This window comes from Cervus elaphus, chromosome 17, assembly GCF_910594005.1.
Source record: "Cervus elaphus chromosome 17, mCerEla1.1, whole genome shotgun sequence".
Classification (NCBI taxonomy): domain Eukaryota; kingdom Metazoa; phylum Chordata; class Mammalia; order Artiodactyla; family Cervidae; genus Cervus; species Cervus elaphus.
The window spans coordinates 34,632,626-34,654,450 of record NC_057831.1 but is presented as its reverse complement, the minus strand read 5'-3'; the positions used below and the strand labels follow the sequence as shown (position 1 = coordinate 34,654,450).

Here is a 21,825-nt window from a genome sequence, read left to right as displayed (position 1 = left end):
GTTCTTCTATGTATTCTTGCCACCACTTCTTGATATCTTCTGCTTTATTATGTCTATACTATTTCTGTCCTTTATTGTGCCCATCTGTGCATGAAATGTTCCCTTGGTATCTCTAATTTTCTTGAAGAGATCTCTAGTCTTTCCCATTCTTTTGTTTTCCTCTGTTCCTTTGCATTGATCACTGAGGAAGGCTTTCTTATCTCTCCTTGCTATTCTTTGGAACTCTGCATTCAAATGTGTATATTTTTCCTTTTCTCCTCTGCCCTTTGCTTCTCTTCTTTTCTCAGTTATTTGTAAGGTCTCCTTAGACAACCATTTTGCCTTTTTGCATTTCTCTTTCTTGAGGTTGGTCTTGATCACTATCTCCTGTCAATGTCCCAAACTTCCATCCATAGTTCTTCAGGCTTTCTGTCTCTCCAATGTAATCCCTTGATTTTTCACTTTCATTGTATAATCATAAGAGATTTGATTTAGTGATGTCCCATCACTTCATGGCAAATAAATGGGGGGGGGAAGTGAAAACAATAACAGATTTTATTTTCTTGGACTCCTAAATCACTGTGAATGGTGACTGCAGCCATGAAATTAAAAGACACTTGCTCCTTGGAAGAAAAGCTATGGCAAACTCAGACAACTTATCAAAAAGCAGAGACATCACTTTGCCCACCAAGGTCTATCTAGTCAAAGCTATGTTTTTTCCAGTAGTCATGTACGAATGTATGTGTTGAACTGTGAAGAAAGCTGAGCCCCAAAGAATTGGTGCTTTCGAACTGTGATGTTGGAGAAGACTCTTGAGAGTCCTTTGGACAGCAAGGACATCAAACCCATCAATCCTAAAAGAAAACAACCCTGAATATTCATTGGAAGGACTGATGCTGAAGCTGAAGCTCCAATATTTGGCCACCTAATGCAAAGAGCCAACTCATTGGAAAAGACCCTGATGCTGGGAAAGCTTGAAAGCAAGAGAAGCAGGTGGCAGAGAATGAGATGGTTAGATAGCATCACCAACTCAATGGGCATGAGCTTGAGCAAACTCCAGGAGGTTGTGGACTATAGGAAAGCCTGGCCTGCTCTAGTCCATAGTGTTGCAAATAATTGAATGTGACCTAATTTAAATCAGATGATTTATCCAAAGTGCCTGACATAAAATTACAACAAAGTACATGTTAGGTGCTTCTTTTAGTAATAGTTTTTCTTTCCTTTAAATTTTCCTCAGTTTTTGGTTTTATATATTGGTGGGGAAAGGGAGATAATTCATGGCCTCCTGAGTGAATACATTTATTAGACTATTTTCATGTCGTCCTCTTTAAAATATAAGCACTGTTTTTGCTTGATAAAAGTATAACTCAAATTATATTGTCTTGAGCACTATGCTTCTTAAAGTTACTATCATAAGAAGTAGAAAATTCAGGTCTAGTTGCTGCGAGTTTTTAGTGCTGCAAGTTTCTTTTGAACACAATATTACTCTGAGACCACACCACGTTTGCCATAGATCCAGTAGGTTACATTATTGCTAAATATGTTTCAATAAATATTTTTATTTTCATGTATTTTTTCTAGGATATTGCACCTTTAACACTTCAAACACATTAATGAAAATCACACAAAACCACTAACAAAACAACTCTAATAAAATGAATGTCATAATTTTGTGTATTTTCAGATTTTTGATAAGTATATATTTAATTTAGAATTTTAAAATGTGTATTTTTCATGGCATTCCATAGACTTTGTAACCATCATTTTAAAAAATGCATAATATTTCATTGATTTACCATTGTTTAGTAAGAATTCTTCAATTGTATACTTAGGTTGCCTTCAGTATTTCAACATTATAATGTTGGGTTTGTGTGGCATGACTGCTTATATTCAGTCTTAAAGGATGTTTTTCTTTAATAGCAGGGCTGGTATGGGGTGAGGATGGGGTATTAATATCAGGGCATTTATTCACATTTTCTCCCATGCCTGGAGTTCATTGCTTTTCTTACCATATTTTGATTACATGTGAAAAAGAATTTGAACAATTGTATGTCTCCATGAACTTTATCACATATTGGTTATCAGTTGAAGTGACTTTGATGAAACTGACTTGTCTAGAAATTTTGATCAATGTTGAGTTGGTAGAATGTGGTGCTGTTTCTAAGTGTGTGGTTGTGACTGCCCTGGCATCTGCACAGAAGGCATGACAAAAGCCTCTGGAGCTTGTCTGAATGATAGGTGAGTCAGACATAAAGGCAAAAATACTACTACACACATAGACTTCAGTGGATGCCTGGGTCTCTCCCCATGCTCAAGAATCAGATAGTGACTCAATATGCAAGTATGAGAATGCTTTGTGATTATAATGCAAAGGAATAAAGAACTACTGCTACATTAGATATGCAGAGAAGCCCATATTAGCATAATAACCTTAGGTTAGAAATAAAAATAGGCACTTGAAAGTGTTTTAAGGGTAGGAGACATAGTAGAAAAAGGTCATGGTTTATGTACTCTTTTTTCTGTCCTTTTTATTTGTTCATTTAGTAATTATTAAAAAATTGTATATCAATTCAGTTACATATAATCTATAAGAAGGTCTGGTATTTGAAAATTATGTTATGTCTGTGTGTGAGTTTTCTAGGGCTGCTGTAATAAGTACCACAAACTGAGTAGCTTAAATGACAGAGATTTATTGTCTCAGAGTCCAGAGATCAAGATGTCAGCAGAACTGTGCTCCCTTTGAAGGCGCTAAGAAAGGATCTGCCCCAGGTCTCTCTCCCAGTTATTGGTAGTTTCTTGTTTTGTGACAGCATAGTTTCAGCCTTCACATGGTGTTCCTTTCTTATGCATTATTCTGAGTCCAATTCTCTCCTTTTAGTAAATACACCGGTCTTATTGCATTAGGGGCCTGTTCTGTTTGAGTGTTTCTTAACCAGTTATATCTGCAGTGACTCTGTTTCTAATACTAGAGGTTAGTTATTTCAATATATGAACTTTAAGGGGACACATTCAGTTTTTAACAACCTGTTACATGATTCAAGTTGTTTACAAAGAGGATATTTTTTTTATTATCGAAACATCATCAAGAAAAGGTTATTTCATTTCCTTCTGTTCATAGGTACTTCTCTGCCTACAGATAGCTAGTTTCTCCTCCTATGTACTGGATCTCATTCCTTAGCTCTTGAAGGTTATTCCATTTGTAGTTATTCCCTCTTTCACCTGTATTTGTTTAACTTCTCCATTCTTATCGAATCCTTCTCATTAGTCTTTTTACCTGTTCAATGTTTACATGTAATGTACATGCACAGCACATCTCAATTCTATTAGCTACTGTACTTCATTCTTGGAAGAAGCTTTGATTTTGCAAGTGTGTAATTTATAACTCCTTATTTCTCCCTCATCTTCAGTTTGCTTCTGAGTCCACTGTAGTCTAAAGTCTGCTTCTAACACACCACCTGAGACTGATTTGTTAAATATCCATGGTGACTGATATTTTTGATAAGCCCTTAATTCACTTCATCTTTGTTGCATTCAACATCATTGACCACCTTCTCTTTCTAAAACTTATTTCCTGCCAGGTCTGTTATGCCACCACACTTTCTTCATTTACAGTTTTCTTCACAATCACTTCTTTTCCTCTCAATTATTGATTTACCGCTACATCAATGTACTCAGTTCAGTTCAGTTCAGTCGCTCAGTCGTGTCCGACTCTTTGCGACCCCATGAATTGCAGCACGCCAGGCCTCCCTGTCCATCACCAACTCCCAGAGTCTACCCAAACCCATGTGCATCAAGTCAGTGATGCCATCCAGTCATCTCATCCTCTGTTGTCCCCTTCTCCTTCTGCCCCTGATCCTTCCCAGATTAGGGTCTTTTCCAGTGAGTCAACTCTTCCCATGAGGTGGCCAAAGTATTGGAGTTTCAGCTTCAGCATCAGTCCTTCCAAAATGAACACCCAGGACTGATATCCTTTAGGATGGACTGGTTGGATCTCCTTGCAGTCCAAGGGACTCTCAAGAGTCTTCTCCAACACCACAGTTCCAAAGCATCAATTCTTCGGCACTCAGCTTTCTTCACAGTCCAACTCTCACATCCATACATGACCATTGGAAAAACCATAGCCTTGACTAGATGGACTTTTGTTGGCAAAGTAATGTCTCTGCTTTTTAATATGCTATCCAGGATGGTCATAACTTTCCTTCCAAGGAGTAAGCATCTTTTAATTTCATGGCTGCAATCACCATCTGCAGTGATTTTGGACCCCCCAAAAATAAAGTCAGCCACTGTTTCCACTGTTTCCCCATCTATTTCCCATGAAGTGATGGGACCAGATGCCATGATCTTAGTTTTCTTAAGGTTGAGCTTTAAGCCAACTTTTTCACTCTCCTCCTTCACTTTCATCAAGAGGCTTTTTAGTTCCTCTTCACTTTCTGCCATAAGGGTGGTGTCGTCTGCATATCTGAGGTTATTGATATTTCTCCCAGCAAATTTGATTCCAGCTTATGCTTCATCCAGCCCAGCGTTTCTCATGATGTACTCTGCATATAAGTTAAATAAGCAAGGTGACAAATTACAGCCTTGACATATTCCTTTCCTTATTTGGAATCAGTCTGTTGTTCCATGTCTGGTTCTAACTGTTGCTTCCTGACCTGCATACAGGTTTATCAAGAGGCATGTCAGGTGGTCTGGTATTCCCATCTCCTTCAGAATTTTCCACAGTTTATTGTGATCCACACAGTCAAAGGCTTTGGCATAGTCAATAAAGCAGAAATAGATGTTCTTCTGGAACTCTCTTGCTTTTTATATGATCCAGCGGATGTTGGCAGTTTGATCTCTGGTTCCTCTGCCTTTTCCAAAACCAGCTTGAACATCTGGAAGTTCATGGTTCACGTATTGCTGAAGCCTGCCTTGGAGAATTTGGAGCATTACTTTACTAGCGTGTGAGATGAGTGCAATTGTGCGGTAGTTTGAGCATTCTTTGGCATTGCCTTTCTTTGGGATTGGAATGAAAACTGACCTTTTCCAGTCCTGTGGCCACTGCTGAGTTTTCCAAATTTGCTGGCATATTGAGTGCAGCACTTTTACAGCATCATCTTTCAGGATTTGAAATAGCTCATCAATATACTAGTGATTTTCAAATTTCATCTCTTGACCAGATCTCTCTCTTTGGAACCCATGCACAGCCAATAGGTTGTATTTCTTCATAGCCATGCATTGTTCCATAGCCAGCTCATGCTGTATTTCTTCAGTTGGATGTACAAGGGACCTTAAAATTAAAATTAGTGTCTTTTCTTCATCTTAAATTCTCCCACCTCAAATTATATTTGCTCTTAACAAGAATGAGCCATACTTACATTCTCTGAGTAGACCTTCCAGAAACTTAATGTCATCTTTGTCTCCCGCTTCTCATCTTTCCCTTTCACTCCACACACATACAGTAGAGTCCACCTTTTAAATAGCTTCAAATCCATTCCTACAACCCCATCTTACTTTAAATTCTAATGATTTCTTACCTGGATTATTAAAACAGTCTCTTAATTTCAACAAATTATAGTTTTGGGTTGCTATCTCCTATTGCAGGGGATATTCCCAAGCCAGGGATTGAATTGGCGTCCTTGCGTCTCCTGCATTGTCAGGCAGATTCCTTACCACTGAGCCACCTGGGAAACCCCTAATTCTGTTATTAGTAATTGATTTATCAGGGCCCCATGGCTAAATTGTGACACAGCAATGACTCAAATGCAAATCTTCTCTGCTTTGATTGAGTGACAACAAGAGGTAATATGAAAAAACACTGATAGATTTGTAAGTTTTGTGTTGTAGTAGACAATAGCTTTTGAGATAATATACTGTTGCTTAATGATAATCTAAATCTTCCCTTAATTTACAAAATCTTTTCTGGTTTTTCTAATGCCGGTTAATTATGCAATTGGTGTAGTAGGCAGGCATTCAGTACATAAGCAACCATTGGAAATTATATCTACTCTGTAAGTTGAAACTGCTTCTTTTCCCAAATTCATGTCTTAAAGACTCCCATTTTACAATGTACATATAATGAGTAATTGAAGATACTACTCCATGCTGTTACTGTCCACTGCATATATGCATGCTAAGTCACTTCAGCTGTGCCTAATTCTTTGCTACTCTTTGGACTGTATGGAGCAGGCAATGGTACCCCTCTCCAGTACTCTTGCCTGGAAAATCCCATGGATGGAGGAGCCTGGTAGGTTGCAGTCCATGGGGTCACTAAGAGTCGGACATGACTTCACTTGCACTTTTCACTTTCCTGCATTGGAGAAGGAAATGGCAACCCACTCCAGTATTCTTACCTGGAGAATCCCAGGGATGGGGGAGCCTGGTGGGCTGCGGTCTATGGGGCTGCACAGAGTCAGACACGACTGAAGTGACTTAGCAGCAGCAGCAGCAGCTATGGACTGTAGACCACCGGGATCCTCTGCCCCATGGGGCTCTCCAGGCAAGAAGAGTGGAGTGGGTTGCCATGCTCTCCTCCAGGGGATGTTCCCCTACCAGGGATCAAACCCACATCTCTGCATTGGCAGGCAAATTCTTTACCACTGGCTCCATTTGGGAAGCCCTACTCTCCATTAGTGCTCTAAAAAAGAACAGAGCATGATCTTTACTCCTTTCCTTACTATCCAATATTAGTTTATGTTCTGTAGCTGTGATCTGTAGCTTCAGCTAATGTTCCTTGCATTTTTGCAGCTTAGTCTTCTGACCTCCCAGACTGCCTGAAACTGCTGCTTAAATTGAGTCACATTATCTATGATTCCTGTACAGCTCTACATTGAAGCCTTCTCTTTGTTCTCCTACCCAGAATTTTACAATTATGCCAGAATTCTTGAAAAAATAATCCTTACAATATTACTTATTTCTGTATTCTTTATCATTGTCACAATTCAGCATCCTATAAAATGAGATAGTACCATTTCTGAGATGTGCTAATATTAGGGATATCTCTCTAGTTTTTACTCTCTTTAATATTATATACAACTTGAAAAACCTTTCTCTACCTTTATTGTGCAAAAAAATATATATCCATTGCCAGACAGTACCCAATATTATCCCCACTGTCCTTCTTCTCTTTCTGGGCCCTCATAAATGTCCAGGGTCCAAGAGCCATCTCAGCTACCTTATCTCAGGAGAATGGCAAAAGAGTACCCAAGGCCTGCAGCCAGCTCCTGCCTGCATTGTTTTATGAGATTTAAAGATTCTTTTGATAGTGGGACCTTGGATCTGACACACGAACACTCAGATGAGAGACAGAACTCTTTGTAACTTAGCCTTTCAAGTGAGAGAAGGCTGCCAGGCAGAGTCATGGAGAAGATTGCCCCGCTGGGGGCCAGGTAATGGTGACTTGGAGCCAAAGAGCACAGTTTATATACGGCAGGCAGGACGGGATTGGCAGGGTTTCCAACACTCCCTAAGGACTGGCTAATTTGAATAATTACAAGAAATCTAGGGTGTGGAGGCTGTCTCTAGTTGCCTGGTACTTGGCCTGATGGGGCTGTTACCTAATGGCTCCGGAGTATGAGGACCCGATAAAGGAAGTGTTTGGAGTATGGTCTTACTCAGCTATTGAAGAGGGGAGCTAACGGCCTCTAGCCAAGACCTCAGAACTAAGTCAAAATAGCCTTTAAAACAAAATGATTGAAACAACTGTACTATGCAGTTATGGGTGAGGAATGGCGTGTGTTCGATGCATTTTATTACTTTTTCTTCCCAGCAACTAAAGTTTATGTGCTGCGTGTGTGTTCTTAGTCGCTGAGTTGTGTCTGACTCTTTCAGACCCAAGAGTCTTGTGCGACACATGAGCCACACAAGTTGTGCAACCCATAGACTGTAATTCACCAGGCTCCACTGTCCATGGGGATTCTGCAGGCAAGAATACTGGAGTGGGTTGCCATTTCCTTCTCCAGGGGATCTTCCCAACCCGGGGCTAGAACCCAGGACTCCCGCCTTGCAGGCCAATTCTTTACTGTCTGAGCCACCGGGGAAGTTCATAGTTAATTTCAAACATAATTCTCTTAGTTTAGTCAAGATGCTGAGAGATAGGATGTCCTCTACGCCTTTCCTAAAACATGAAAAACAAGTAAGCATGCCTTCATAATGGAAAGGAACTTCTTACAGGCAAATTTTAGCCATTTTTTTTTTTCTTGTATAATCTATGTTGTGGGAAGAGTCACTTACCTTCCCACAATTGCTTACCTTCTTTAAGAAATTTAAGTGTAATGTGACAAATGTGCTTGCCTCCTGTGAGGAAAGAAAAAAATGCTGGCATCAGACAATCCCAAGACCTCTTAAAGATACTGATTTCCCGAAGAATTTCATACCAAGTGAGTACAGTAGAACAAATGAACATCATCACTTATTGACTTCCTTTGTTGAGAAGCTCATTGTTGGTGAGTTTGTAAAAATATTTATGTCTTAAGTGTAATTCATAATTGATGTTGGTGAAATCCATGGGTTTAGGAGATCAAGAAACTAATTTGTCATGCTTATTATAATTCATTAGGACACTGAGAAATTTGCTTTCATCCTTCTACCCGCAAAATATTATCATTCTAAGAAGGCTTTAGAAAATGAAATACAAATGTTTGTTTTTTTAATTTTTAATTTTCACCATAAACACTGTGTGAAACAAAGAACAGAGTAATAAAAACTTTGAGTAAATATTTTTTGTAAGGATTATGACTTAGGTTAATATTCTCTATTTACTCTATAATAAAAACTATGTAAGATGTAGAAGATCTTACATATTAGAAGTTATGCAACTCAAGTTTTTTCTTATTAATATAGTAAAGTAAATCTAAGCAGACTCTAACAACTTGGAAAAGACAAGGCCATAGTCTCATGGAACTGTTTTATTAGGTTGGGGCAAATATAACTGTGGTTTTGGATCATAAATTTTAAATCATTATAACTAGTCTCAAATAATCTTTATTAATCAAAATCAGAACCGTTACAATCAACACATTTTTGCTAATGAGAAATTAGTGTATTTATTCCTGTAGCATAAAAATCCATGCCTCAGGATTCAGTGGACTCTTGGAAAGCATTTTTTGCATCCTGCTGGTTGTGGAAATACTCTCCCTGTAAAAAGTTGTCAAGATGCTTGGGGAAGTGGTAGTCAGTTGGCGAGAGGTCAGGTGAATGTGGCAGATGAGTTAGAACTTTGTTCCCCAACTTGTGAAGCATCGGCTGTGTGATATGTGGCTTGGCGTTGTCACGGAGAAGAATTTGGCCCTTTCTGCTGACCAGGGCCAGCTGCAGTTTTCAGTGCGCCTCATCGATTTCCTGAGCATACGTCTCAGATATAATGGTTTTACCAGGATTCAGAAAGCTGTAGTTGTAATCAGACAGGCGGCAGACCACCAAACAATGACCTTGACCCTTTTTTGATGCGAGTTTGGCTTTAGGAAGTGCTTTGGAGCTTCCTCTCAATCCAGTCGCTGAGCTGGCCATCATCAGCAGTTGTCGTATAAAATCCACTTTTCGTTGCACGTTACAGTCCAGTCTAAAAATGGTTCGTTGTTGTTGCTTAGAATAAGATTACACTTCAAAACAACTCATGAGGCACCCACTTATCAAGCTTTTTCACCTGAAGTTGTAACAGGATCAGCTTTGATGATTACTTTCTATTTGTCATTGTCAACTTCTGATGGCCGGCCACTATCCTCCTCATCTTCAAGGGTCTCATCTCCTTTGCAAAGCTTCTTGAACTGTGTGTTCCTTAGCAGTTCCTGGGCCAGATGTATTGTTGTGAGTTGTCTCCACTGCTTTAGGACCCATTTTGAACTCAAATAGCTCAAATTTGCTTTTTGTCTAACATCTTTTCCCATAGTCTATAATACATATCAAATAAACAGCAAGTAATGTCATTAACAAAAAAAACATGAAGGGAGAAATGTGCATTAAATTTATGTATAACATAACCACATTTATGTAAGAATATATTACAATATTAAATGGCAAATTTCAACAATGCAAAATGTAATTACTTTCACCAACTTAATAAAATAGCAACTTTCTCAGTGGAGGCTAATGTTTTTAACTATTTCAAAAATTATCAGAATACAATGTATTCCGTAAAGAGACTAATGTACACAACTTAACAGTCTTGGTATTATTCATTAATGGTTTCATTTAATTTGACCTTTTATACAATCGTCTTCTCTGCTTCATTTCTATGAACAAAGCCCTGCTTATCCTGCCCCCTGCTTATCCTAGGAAATGTACCATTTTGTTCAATAACTGGTCACCAAAAGTTCTGACAGTAAAACAAGATTCTATGCATGGAAAATGAAAGTCACTCAGTTGTGTCCGACTCTTTACAACCCATGGACTATACAGTACATGAAATTCTCCAGGCCAGAATACTGGAGTGGGTAGCCTTTCCCTTCTCCAGGGGATCTTCCCAACCCAGGGATCGAACCCAAGTCTCCCTCATTGCAGACAGATTCTTTACCAGCTGAACCACAAAGGAAGCCCATGTTTTATAAATTAGAAGGCCTTAGCTTAAGGTATTATTATTATTATCTTGAGTGATGTGGGTCAGTAAGAAGTAGAATTTCCTAAGAGTAACACTTCCAAATCAAAAGATAGCCAATATACCATTATGTCAAGGGATAATGCTGTTTACTTATTTGATTTCTATACTTAGAAATACATTCTAAGGTACTTACTTTGAACACCTTTTGAACACCTTTTATGCCTTTTTAAAATTTCGTGTTGCTATGTAAACAATATTTTTTTTTTTTACTTTATTTTTTTTTTTAATTTTTTTATTAGTTGGAGGCTAATTACTTCACAACATTTCAGTGGGTTTTGTCATACATTGATATGAATCAGCCATAGATTTACACTTATTCCCCATCCCGATCCCCCCTCCCATCTCCCTCTCCACCCGATTCCTCTGGGTCTTCCCAGTGCACCAGGCCGGAGCACTTGTCTCATGCATCCCACCTGGGCTGGTGATCTGTTTCACCATAGATAGTATACATGCTGTTCTTTTGAAACATCCCACCCTCACCTTCTCCCACAGAGTTCAAAAGTCTGTTCTGTATTTCTGTGTCTCTTTTTCTGTTTTGCATATAGGGTTATCGTTACCATCTTTCTAAATTCCATATATATGTGTTAGTATGCTGTAATGTTCTTTATCTTTCTGGCTTACTTCACTCTGTATAAGGGGCTCCAGTTTCATCCATCTCATTAGGACTGGTTCAAATGAATTCTTTTTGGCGGCTGAGTAAAATTCCATGGTGTATATGTACCACAGCTTCCTTATCCATTCATCTGCTGATGGGCATCTAGGTTGCTTCCATGTCCTGGCTATTATAAACAGTGCTGCGATGAACATTGGGGTGCACGTGTCTCTTTCAGATCTGGTTTCCTCAGTGTGTATGCCCAGAAGTGGGATTGCTGGGTCATATGGCAGTTCTATTTCCAGTTTTTTAAGGAATCTCCACACTGTTTTCCATAGTGGCTGTACTAGTTTGCATTCCCACCAACAGTGTAAGAGGGTTCCCTTTTCTCCACAGCCTCTCCAGCATTTATTGCTTGTAGACTTTTGGATAGCAGCCATCCTGACTGGTGTGTAATGGTACCTCATTGTGGTTTTGATTTGCATTTCTCTAATAATGAGTGATGTTGAGCACCTTTTCATGTGTTTGTTAGCCATCTCTATCTCTTCTTTGGAGAAATGTCTGTTTAGTTCTCTGGCCCATTTTTTGATTGGGTCATTTATTTTTCTGGAATTGAGCTTCAGGAGTTGCTTGTATATTTTTGAGATTAATCCTTTGTCTGTTTCTTCATTTGCTATTATTTTCTCCCAATCTGACGGCTGTCTTTTCACCTTACTTATAGTTTCTTTTGTAGTGCAAAAGCTTTTAAGTTTCATTAGATCCCATTTGTTTAGTTTTGCTTTTATTTCCAATATTCTGGGAGGTGGGTCATAGAGGATCTTGCTGTGATTTATGTCGGAGAGTGTTTTGCCTATGTTCTCCTCTAGGAGTTTTATAGTTTCTGGTCTTACATTTAGATCTTTAATCCAGGAATCCAGATAGGAAAAGAAGAAGTGAAACTCTCACTGTTTGCAGATGACATGATCCTCTATATAGAAAACCCTAAAGACTCTACCAGAAAATTACTAGAACTAATCAATGAATATAGTAAAGTTGCAGGATATAAAATTAACACACAGAAATCCCTTGCATTCCTATATACTAACAATGAAAAAACAGAAAGAGAAATTAAGGAAACAATACCATTCACCATTGCAACAAAAAGAATAAAATACTTAGGAGTATATCTACCTAAAGAAACAAAAGACCTATACATAGAAAACTATAAAACACTGATGAAAGAAATCAAAGAGGACACAAACAGATGGAGAAACATACCGTGTTCATGGATTAGAAGAATCAATATTGTCAAAATGGCTCTTCTACCCAAAGCAATCTATAGATTCAATGCAATCCCTATCAAGCTACCAACGGTATTTTTCACAGAACTAGACCAAAGAATTTCACAATTTGTATGGAAATACAAAAAACCTCGAATAGCCAAAGTAATCTTGAGAAAGAAGAATGGAACTGGAGGAATCAACCTGCCTGACTTCAGACTCTACTACAAAGCCACAGTCATCAAGACAGTATGGTACTGGCACAAAGACAGAAATATAGACCAATGGAACAGAATAGAAAGCCCAGAGATAAATCCACGAACCTATGGACACCTTATCTTTGACAAAGGAGGCAAGGATATACAATGGAAAAAAGACAACCTCTTTAACAAGTGGTGCTGGGAAAACTGGTCAACCACTTGCAAAAGAATGAAACTAGAACACTTTCTAACACCATACACAAAAATGTAAACAATATTTTTAAAAAAACACAATGTTTTTGTAAATATTCAATGGAATGTTAGTTCATCTCTGAAGTCAATGACATTATAAAATCAAATCTAGAATATATATTTATACATTTATTTAATATTTATTGACTTCTGGCTGTGCTGGGTCTTTGCTGCTGTGTGCACGCTTTCTCTAGTTGCAGAAAGCAGGGGCTACTCTTTGTTGTGGTGTGAGGGCTTCTCATTGCTGTGGCTTCTCTTGTTGTGGTACACAGGCTCTAGGAATACAGGCTTCAGTAGTTGCATCACATGGGTTCAGTAGTTGCTGCTCGTGGGCTCCAGAATACAGGCTCTGTAGCTGGTACACGAGTTTAGTTGCCCTGTGGCATGTGGGATCTTCCCAGACCAGGGATCAAGCCAATGTCCCCTGCATTGCAAGGCAGATTCTTAACCACTGGACCACCATGGAAGCCCCTAGAATCTTTTTAAATTGAATGCTTATGAAAAGAAAATTTTGTAGCATCATGTAGCAGTTGTTGATACTGAAATGACTTATAAAATATTTTAAAAATTATTTTAAACTAAATAATTAGGGTGGTGTTTTTATTGACTTTGCTTTCAGGATTTGAAAAGCAGGCTCTGTTATAACTCTGTGTAGATGATTATATGCCTGCACTGGTTTATTTCAGTAGCTACCCAGTTGTTGCAGGTAACATGCTGCTTTAATGCTAAGTTAGCATAACGATTACATGAGGTCAGGTGTTTAGGTAGAACTGCAAAATACATTGTCAATTATTATATATTTTTTGTTTTCTGATCTCTTTCCTTCTGTCTTCTCCTACCATACTCCTATTTCTTTTTTCTCTGTTTTCACTTGTTCATAACAATCTGTCCTTGTTTACTCTGATAGAATTGTCTGCTTCCTTTATTTTTTAATCTTTTGACCTTTCCACTTATAAGAATGAGGGAACAGCTTGTAAGTCATAAAATAAAGCCCTCCAGAGAAAGGACCAAAAGTCTATAAATAGAGAGTCATGATGACTCAGTACTAATTTTTACATGTTTTTGTAAATATTAGTCAAGAATTATGTTTATAATTTTACCTGAGGAATTATGTGAAGATTCATGAGTTAGAAATTGTTATTTGATTTTTTAATTGCATTTCTAATTTCAGCATAAGATAATTTCTGATGTGATTTACAGTATCTGCTTGCCTTTAATTTCTTGGAACTTGATTTCTATTCATACATGTTCAAAACAATGAGGTGATTCTAATTCAGGCAAAAATAAATGATAGGAATATATGGGACTGAAGTCAGCTAAATGAATTTGGGGCAAATTAACCAAATATTCATGTATCTGGCTTTAATTTTCCAAATTTAGAAAATAAAAGTATAAAATAAGATAATTTTTAAGAAACTATTACATCTGTATTTTTAATTCTCCTGTAGGTTAAATACTGAGAATATATTTATATTATACATGAAATAAATTTGAAAGTTACAGTAAATATAACTTTAATCACAAAAATCATACTTTAAATCACAAAATATTTTTAAAATTAGCTGTATATATTTTATATACCTACGAGTCATAATTTATACTAATTCTAATTGTAATAATTTAATATTTCCATATGTTCTGATGATCTCTATGACAAATCATCCCAGAACTTAATGGCTTAAAACTATACCTTTATTTTGTTCACAATTTTAGAAATCAGGAATTTGGGAATGATTTAGCTCTGACAGATATGGTGAGATATTGGTCAGAGCTTTGGTCTAAAGACTTCACTAGGCTGGGTATGTAGATGGCTCACTCTCAGGATTGAGAGTTGATGCTGCTGACGCTGGGTGTGTCCTTAAGAGGCTGTCAGAGAACGCCTGACAAAGTACAAAGTAAAAGTACTTTGTACAAAAGCCTGACAAAGTACAAAGTAAAAAGCCTAATTTGTACTTTTTAGCATGACTGATCTGTGTTCTTTCTACAAGGGAGGAACTTGAGAGTGCATTCTAAGAGACCATCCTGGGAACTGAAACCTGATCTAGTCCTGAGAATCACACAGAACTACTTCCATTGTATTCACCTGGTCAAGCAAGGCCATAAGACCAACCCAGATCCAAGGAGAGAATGTTAGATTCCATCTTTCATTTGGAATAGTAGCAAAGGATTTGTAACCCCTTTAATCCACCATGTTCTAAGTTCCATATTTATGAATAATTATTGAATTAGGAAATATAGAATTGATTTTAGTCCTAGAATCAGTTATACTTGAGAAACAAAGGATGCCATAATTATTCAATTATATATTTTCATAAGTAATATGCACTTAAATTAATGTAAGGTTAATTGGTTACATTAGCCTGTGTTAATGGATGTTAATAGCATTATTTTAAAAACCAAGAGTATTAAAATCTAGTACTTGTATACACCAAGAGAATTTCTAACTTAATAGAACATCCTATCAAACATGTCCCAGAATTTTGCACAGATAGTGAGAATATTGAGGGAATTTTGATTAATCTGAGAGTAGATTTCATTTAAGTAACTATTGTTTAAAGGTTTCATCTTGTGTATTAGACAGATACATCTATGAATTTTGCCAAAGTACATATAACAACTAAAAACAGAACTGTAGACGGCCAAGATTCATTTGCAAAGTCATTGATAAAGAGAAGACTTTTATAATGTCTTTGGCTTCTGATGTCATGTGATAAATTAAATTTATGTGTTTTAATATGTGTTATTCCTTAGATAAATGCAAATGGTATATTAGCACCTACTTGATTTAAAGCTGTGAGATTAAGAACTTCTTGAAAAAACTTTCCAGAGCTGGGGGGAAATCAGAGAATTGTGTAAAGGCAGCTTGTTTTTGGAAAATAATTTTGTTTACAGTTTCTGTTAGCCACAATATAGGTAAATCTTCATTTTAAATTAATTCATTGACAAAATATCAATTAATATACAAAAGTATTGTTGCTAACATTCAACTGAAAAACAGTAGATTCAGGCTAAGGCTCAGATTCCCTTTCAATAAAGGACTCACTCCCCAGCTGCAACTCCTGTAGTTAGCTAACTGCCTCCAGCTGAAGTCAGGCTCAACACTGGGTGGTGTGAGACAATGGATTACTAGCAGCTGAGATCTAGCTCCCAACCAATGACCGAACAGGGAGTGGGAGGTGAACCCACCCACTTTCCTTCCACAGGGCATTCCTCTCATAGGCAGTCTTGGAGTTGGAGCTTCTGGTTTAGCTGCTAGAGGATTTGTCAGGTATGAATCATGGTCCACTGTTCCCCTTCCCTAATTCTGATTCTTCTTTTCTTTTCACATAGCTTTATTCTTTAATATATCTTTTAAACCTTTTAGTAAATCTTTGTCACTTTCAGGGCTTCCCTGTTGGCTCAATGGTAAAGAATCTGCCAATGCAGGAGACACAGGTTCAGTCTCTGGGTGGGAAAGATTCCCTGGAGAAGGAAATGGCAACCCACTCCAGTTTTCTTGCCTGAGAAATCCCATGGGCAGAGGAGCCTGGTGGGCCACAGTCATGGGTTGCAAAAAAGTTGAATATGACTTAGCATTTAAACAACATCAACCCTTAACCCTACCTCAATATTTGTTTCCTAAAAAAACAACAACCCTTAACTCTACCTCAATATTTGTTTCCTAGAGTAAAGGTGATAATATTTTATTTTATGAAGCGAGTTAGTTTTTCTTAAGTGAGGTATTGGGCAAGACTGGAAATATGGGAATATAAGTACTAAGCAGTAGAGTTTTTGTCAGAGTTTATGGTCTCATATTATCAATCTCCACCATAATGTCCATGAAACTCAAAGAAGTTAATTAATGAGCAGGAAGCCACAAAGAGAGTTTAGTGAAGTACCCAGAATTTGCCCTTAGATACATCTGATTCTAAGAGACATGATTTTATTACCTACCTGTAAGCCTGCAATTTTTTTCTTTGCATTTTCAAGCAGGCTAAGCCTTTTTACCATTAGCATTATAACATGTAGCATTTAGACTCTGTGAAAATAAATATTAAAATGATGAGTATAAGTTTTATGAAAGCCCATGATTTAGGGAAGAGACAGGGCCGCTATGAAATAAAAGTGACAGAGATAATTAGCGTCTCCCAGTCAACTGGCTGTCTGAAAATGAAAAGAGGTATTAGTAAATTTGAATCGTATATTCTGTATTGCTTAGACTAAAAGTAGAAATTAGCACCATAAGAACTAGAATAAACAAATACTGTTTTCTCTAATTCATTAGCTGTGTTCTTCCTTGTCATCTCAGATAAAGATCTGCTCAAGTGGGTTAGGGAAATGAGCAAACAGTCCTTGAAGTGTCTAGTGTCATATGAAATGATGTGTGCTTTAGACACTATGAAACATGACTTCATGCTCAAGGGAAACATAAACAACAAGGGAAAGCTCCCCCCAGAGTAAGAAATAATGTTTGGAATGCTTCCTATGTCATGAGAAATTGTGGGGGAGGGAAGCATCACAGCCCAGAGATACGCATGTGTAAAGCAAGAAGACGTGAAAGAAACTATGTTCTGCAGCTTTATTCTGTAGGAATGAGCACAGGTTATAAAAAAGTTGGCAGTGAAAGCATACCATTCCAGAAATGTGCAAGAAGTTGAGAATGAAAGGCACCATATGTTGTGCTAAGGAGTTTTGACTTTTTTTTCCCTCTGAAAGAAATGATTAGCTATTACATTAAGAAATGATGTAATTAATTCCCATTTAGGAAAATTTCTCTGGCAGATGGGAAAGGTGATAGACATAGAACCAGTTCAGAGACTTAATGCAGTAAGTCATATATGAAGCAATGGATACCTAGAGTAAATCCATGAGAAATAGAAAGGGGTGAGTCTAAGAAATACCTAGAAGATTGAGATCAAAGAATTGGGTACCAGACTGGGATCAGATTGTGGATGAGCTGAGAGTATGGGATGCTTTTCTGGCTATTTTTAGAAATAAGATAATGGGAGGGATAAATGGAAATAAGTTTTGAAATAGGAAGATGATGAAATTTGAGTAGGAATGTCTATAGGACGTTGATTGTATGCTCAGTAAATAATTACGTTTGTGGGCTGTAGTTTGGAAGATAGGTTTAGATCAAGTATTTGTAAGTGAGTTTCCAGGGTAGAATAACAGAGGTCACAGATGTGGGTGTACTCTATACATAGAGGCTGTTACTGAGGGTTCATGCAGAGTGACGAGGTTAAATACTCAAAGACAGAGCTCTAATGAAAGGGAAATATGTTACAGAGCTATCATTAAAGATAAAGGCCATGGTACAGCCATTTGTTTGAGAATATTTAATCATAACAGGAAAAAATGATAAAGTATCTCTTTTGAAGTATAATTATTTTTATCCCACTGATTATGTATGCACAAGAATAGGAGGACAGAATTTAGGATGAATCCCTGATTTCTTTCTTAGTCCGATTTCCCTTTGTCCATTTTGTTATCTATCAGAAAAATGTGCATATATACCATATATAGCATAATATATTTGAATGCATTAGTTTGTTTTGAAACATAGTGTATTATGGAAAACGTCAGATTGTAGAGGAACTTTGTTTTATTAGTCATATGCAGTTACCTCCCACTGCATGCAACTGACCTTTCTTATCAAGAGTGAAGGGAAAGGGCTAAGTCTATTATGCTGTCTCTTTGATGTTTTTATAGGATATAATGAAAGATGAATGCTCAATGCTGAAGCTGCAGCTGAAGGAGAAGGATGAACTAATTTCCCAGCTTCAGGAAGAACTGGTAAGTGTGAACAATATTTGTCCCTTGGGTGTATTTTCCTTGCAAGGCTGTTTGCTCTAAACAGTTTAACTTATTTATTAACACTAAAATTGTTAGTGACTTATAAACTGTTGATGATTCAATTTGATTATAAATTTTATAATCCTACAATAATGAAGATTTGATGCTCTGAAAAGAGAATGTTTGATAATATGTATTAAACTTTATATTATTCCAGAAATAGATTACTGACCCAGAATTAGGTATTTCAAGTGTACCTGTCAAAAATTGTGAAGACTAAGGCCACATTTTATTTTGTAAAGTGCAAGACTTAAGTCCATATTGCCATACCTAGAGACACAGTCATGTAATATGAAGTAAAGTACTGAATAATTTTGCAGACAAAAGCAAATTTTACTTAAGGGTACCAAACATCTGTTAACCTAATGAGACTTTGTTAATAAAGACATATAAATCCCCAATTATCTAAAAGCTATACACAAACATGATATTGTAGTTCATGTTTTCTGTTTTTTTTTTAAGATGTGACATCACAGATATATTAAATCGTAGTTTTATAACATGAAAGCATGTTTGGTAGGTAACAAGAATAGCAGTGGGCACTATTTTTTAAAGTATGTGCAGTCAACAAATATGATATTACATAGATGAATAGTATTTTGTAATATAACACATTTCATCTGATAGAAATAAAGAATTCTTCAAAACAAAAATGAGAAAGTAATGAGAACTTTTTAAAAAAAATTGAGTTCTTAAGAATGCCAGTAAAATAGACATACAATAAGAGGCCCTGACTTATTATCCAAGATCGAGAAAACAAACCCCAGTCAGTAATGTTCTTTATGATATTGAGATTTGACTACTTTAACAGTGATGTATTATGTAATTATTAAATACAATTAAATGACAAAACACTTTTATAGACCATCACGCTTCTGAGAACTTTTCTGAGAACATACAAGTGAGATAGCAGACAAATTTAGAGACTGTTTTATTGACCCTTGACAACTGATGACAGTTTTATTGACACTTGACCTTTAGATTGTGGTTTCATGACTGGGTTTAATGCTGATCATCGGTCCTATGAGCTTATTATTATCACTTCAGAAAATGCATTAAGCAGTTCTTAAAATAGTAAATCATTACAGACAAAAGAAGCATATCTTACATTACTGGGAATAACCTTTTATAAATTTGTTTATAATATAAACTTTATAACACAAAACATTGTTATATATAACCTTATAATTATATATTATGTAATTAAGCTTTGAGTTTAAGAAAAACATATAGATATTTATGGATGGATGCAGAGAACTATGAGTTTTAACACAGCAGAAAATGTTTGTGCTTTGTCAGAGAATGCTTGTTTTGGATAATTAACGGAGAAAAAAGTGTTCATTTTTCCCCACCTACATTGAAAAGAAAGAAATATATAAGAAATCAGATCTTTATGTATTGAATGAAATGAGAAGGAAAATGATTACCTCTAGAGCCCTTGTCACATAGCTAGAATTAATTTAGTACCCCTCCTTCCAAAAATGTCCTCTGTTGGTTAATCTAGTAAAATGAGACACAGGTGTTGCTTTTTTAAAAAACTTGAATTACTAAAAATTGACTTAGCTTCTAAATTTTTTTAGGTAACTGTCAAGGTACCATTTTAATTTTGTGCCATGCAGTTTACATAGTCATCTTAAATAGTTTCCCAGAGGGCAATGTTAACTTTTGAAAATTGTTTGTTTAAGGAAACCTGCCTAAATAAAAAAGTGTTTAGATGACTTAGAAATTTAAGGAAGAAGAAACATTGTTAAAAATCATCATTAGAACTGGACTTGGAGCATGGACAAGGTGACAGTCACATCAAAGTAATATAAGCCACTTGAATCCATTGAATACTAGGTCCTAGTATTTCTGATAAGTAACTTGTGACATTTTGACAAAGTATACATTGAATTTAACTTTTCAAATTTAAATAGATAAAGTATAAATTTGAAAACATTTTAGAAACCAGTGTCCTATATGCTGTTATAGTAGTCACAATCTGTAATAATTTAGTTTAGCTTTGTTTATTATGCTTTTCTAATTTCTTAACCACTGCTATTATCATAAGCAGTTTACCTATATATACACTATAAATCAAACTAATATGTAATTATACCAATATGGAATTTATATTCAATAAAGTTTTATTATTTATATTTTTTATAATTATTTAGTCACACTTTGATATTTTCAGGGGTTTAAAGAAGTTAGAAGCCCTAACTAAAGAGCCTCGGGGCAAAATAAATGTTTTTATATTACTTTCTAAACTTATTTTTTATTGAGGTCACATTGGTATATAATAGTTTACATTTGCATGTGGACAACATCATGTTTCTGCTTCTGTATAGACTACAGCGTCCTCCCCACCAAAAATTTAGTTTCCGTCTGTCACTATACAGTTGATTCTCTGTATCCATTTTCCCCTCTCCAACAGCTCCTTCACCTCTGGTAACCAACACTCTGTTTTCTATATCTATATGTGCTTTTGTTTGGTGTGTTACTGCTGCTGCTAAGTTGCTTCAGTTGTGTCTGACTCTGTGAGACCCCATAGACGGCAGCCCACCAGGCTCCTCTGTCCACAGGATTCTCTTGGCAAGAATACTGGAGTGGGTTGCCATTTACTTCTCCGTTTGGTGTGTTAGGGTTTTTGTGTGTGTTTGTGTGTTTTAACTTTGTTTCTTAGTTTATTGATATTCCTCACGTATGAAATCATATACTATTTGTGTTCTCTGATTTTTTTTTTTTTTTTTTACTTAGCATAACACCGTTAAGGTCTATCCATGTTATAAATGACAAGATTCCATCCTTTTATATGGCTGACAGTCCATTGTGTACATATGCCATATATTCTCTATTCATCCTTTGATGGACACTTAGTCTGTTTTCATATCTTGGCTATTGTGAACATAAGAGGAAATTCATCTTTTTAATTAGTGTTTTCATATTCTTGGGATAAATACCCAGAGGTGGTATTACCAAACTCAGGTTTGTTTGCTCACAGCTTGAAAGCTGATAATCTGAGTGGCAAGTGTCAGTAGAAAGGAAAGGTGCTATAATTAGAAAAGCGAGCAATCTGGGGAAAAGGTAGAATTGTGTCCTGAGCCCATGGTAGAGAGTTCCTGATTTTTTTTAACTGCTTTGGTTTTCATTCTTTTT

General features: G+C 36.5%; 1 protein-coding gene across 5 annotated transcripts in view; it reads left to right on the top strand.

The window, feature by feature from the left end:
• CCSER1 (coiled-coil serine rich protein 1) overlaps positions 1-21,825 on the top strand; it is a 1,392,355-nt gene that overhangs the window by 653,131 nt on the left and 717,399 nt on the right. For all 5 annotated transcript variants that reach the window (XM_043871183.1, XM_043871185.1, XM_043871184.1 and 2 more), the window contains one exon: positions 18,544-18,627. In XM_043871183.1, coding sequence (XP_043727118.1) covers positions 18,544-18,627 — 84 coding nt within the window. The remainder of the gene's footprint in view (positions 1-18,543; positions 18,628-21,825) is intronic.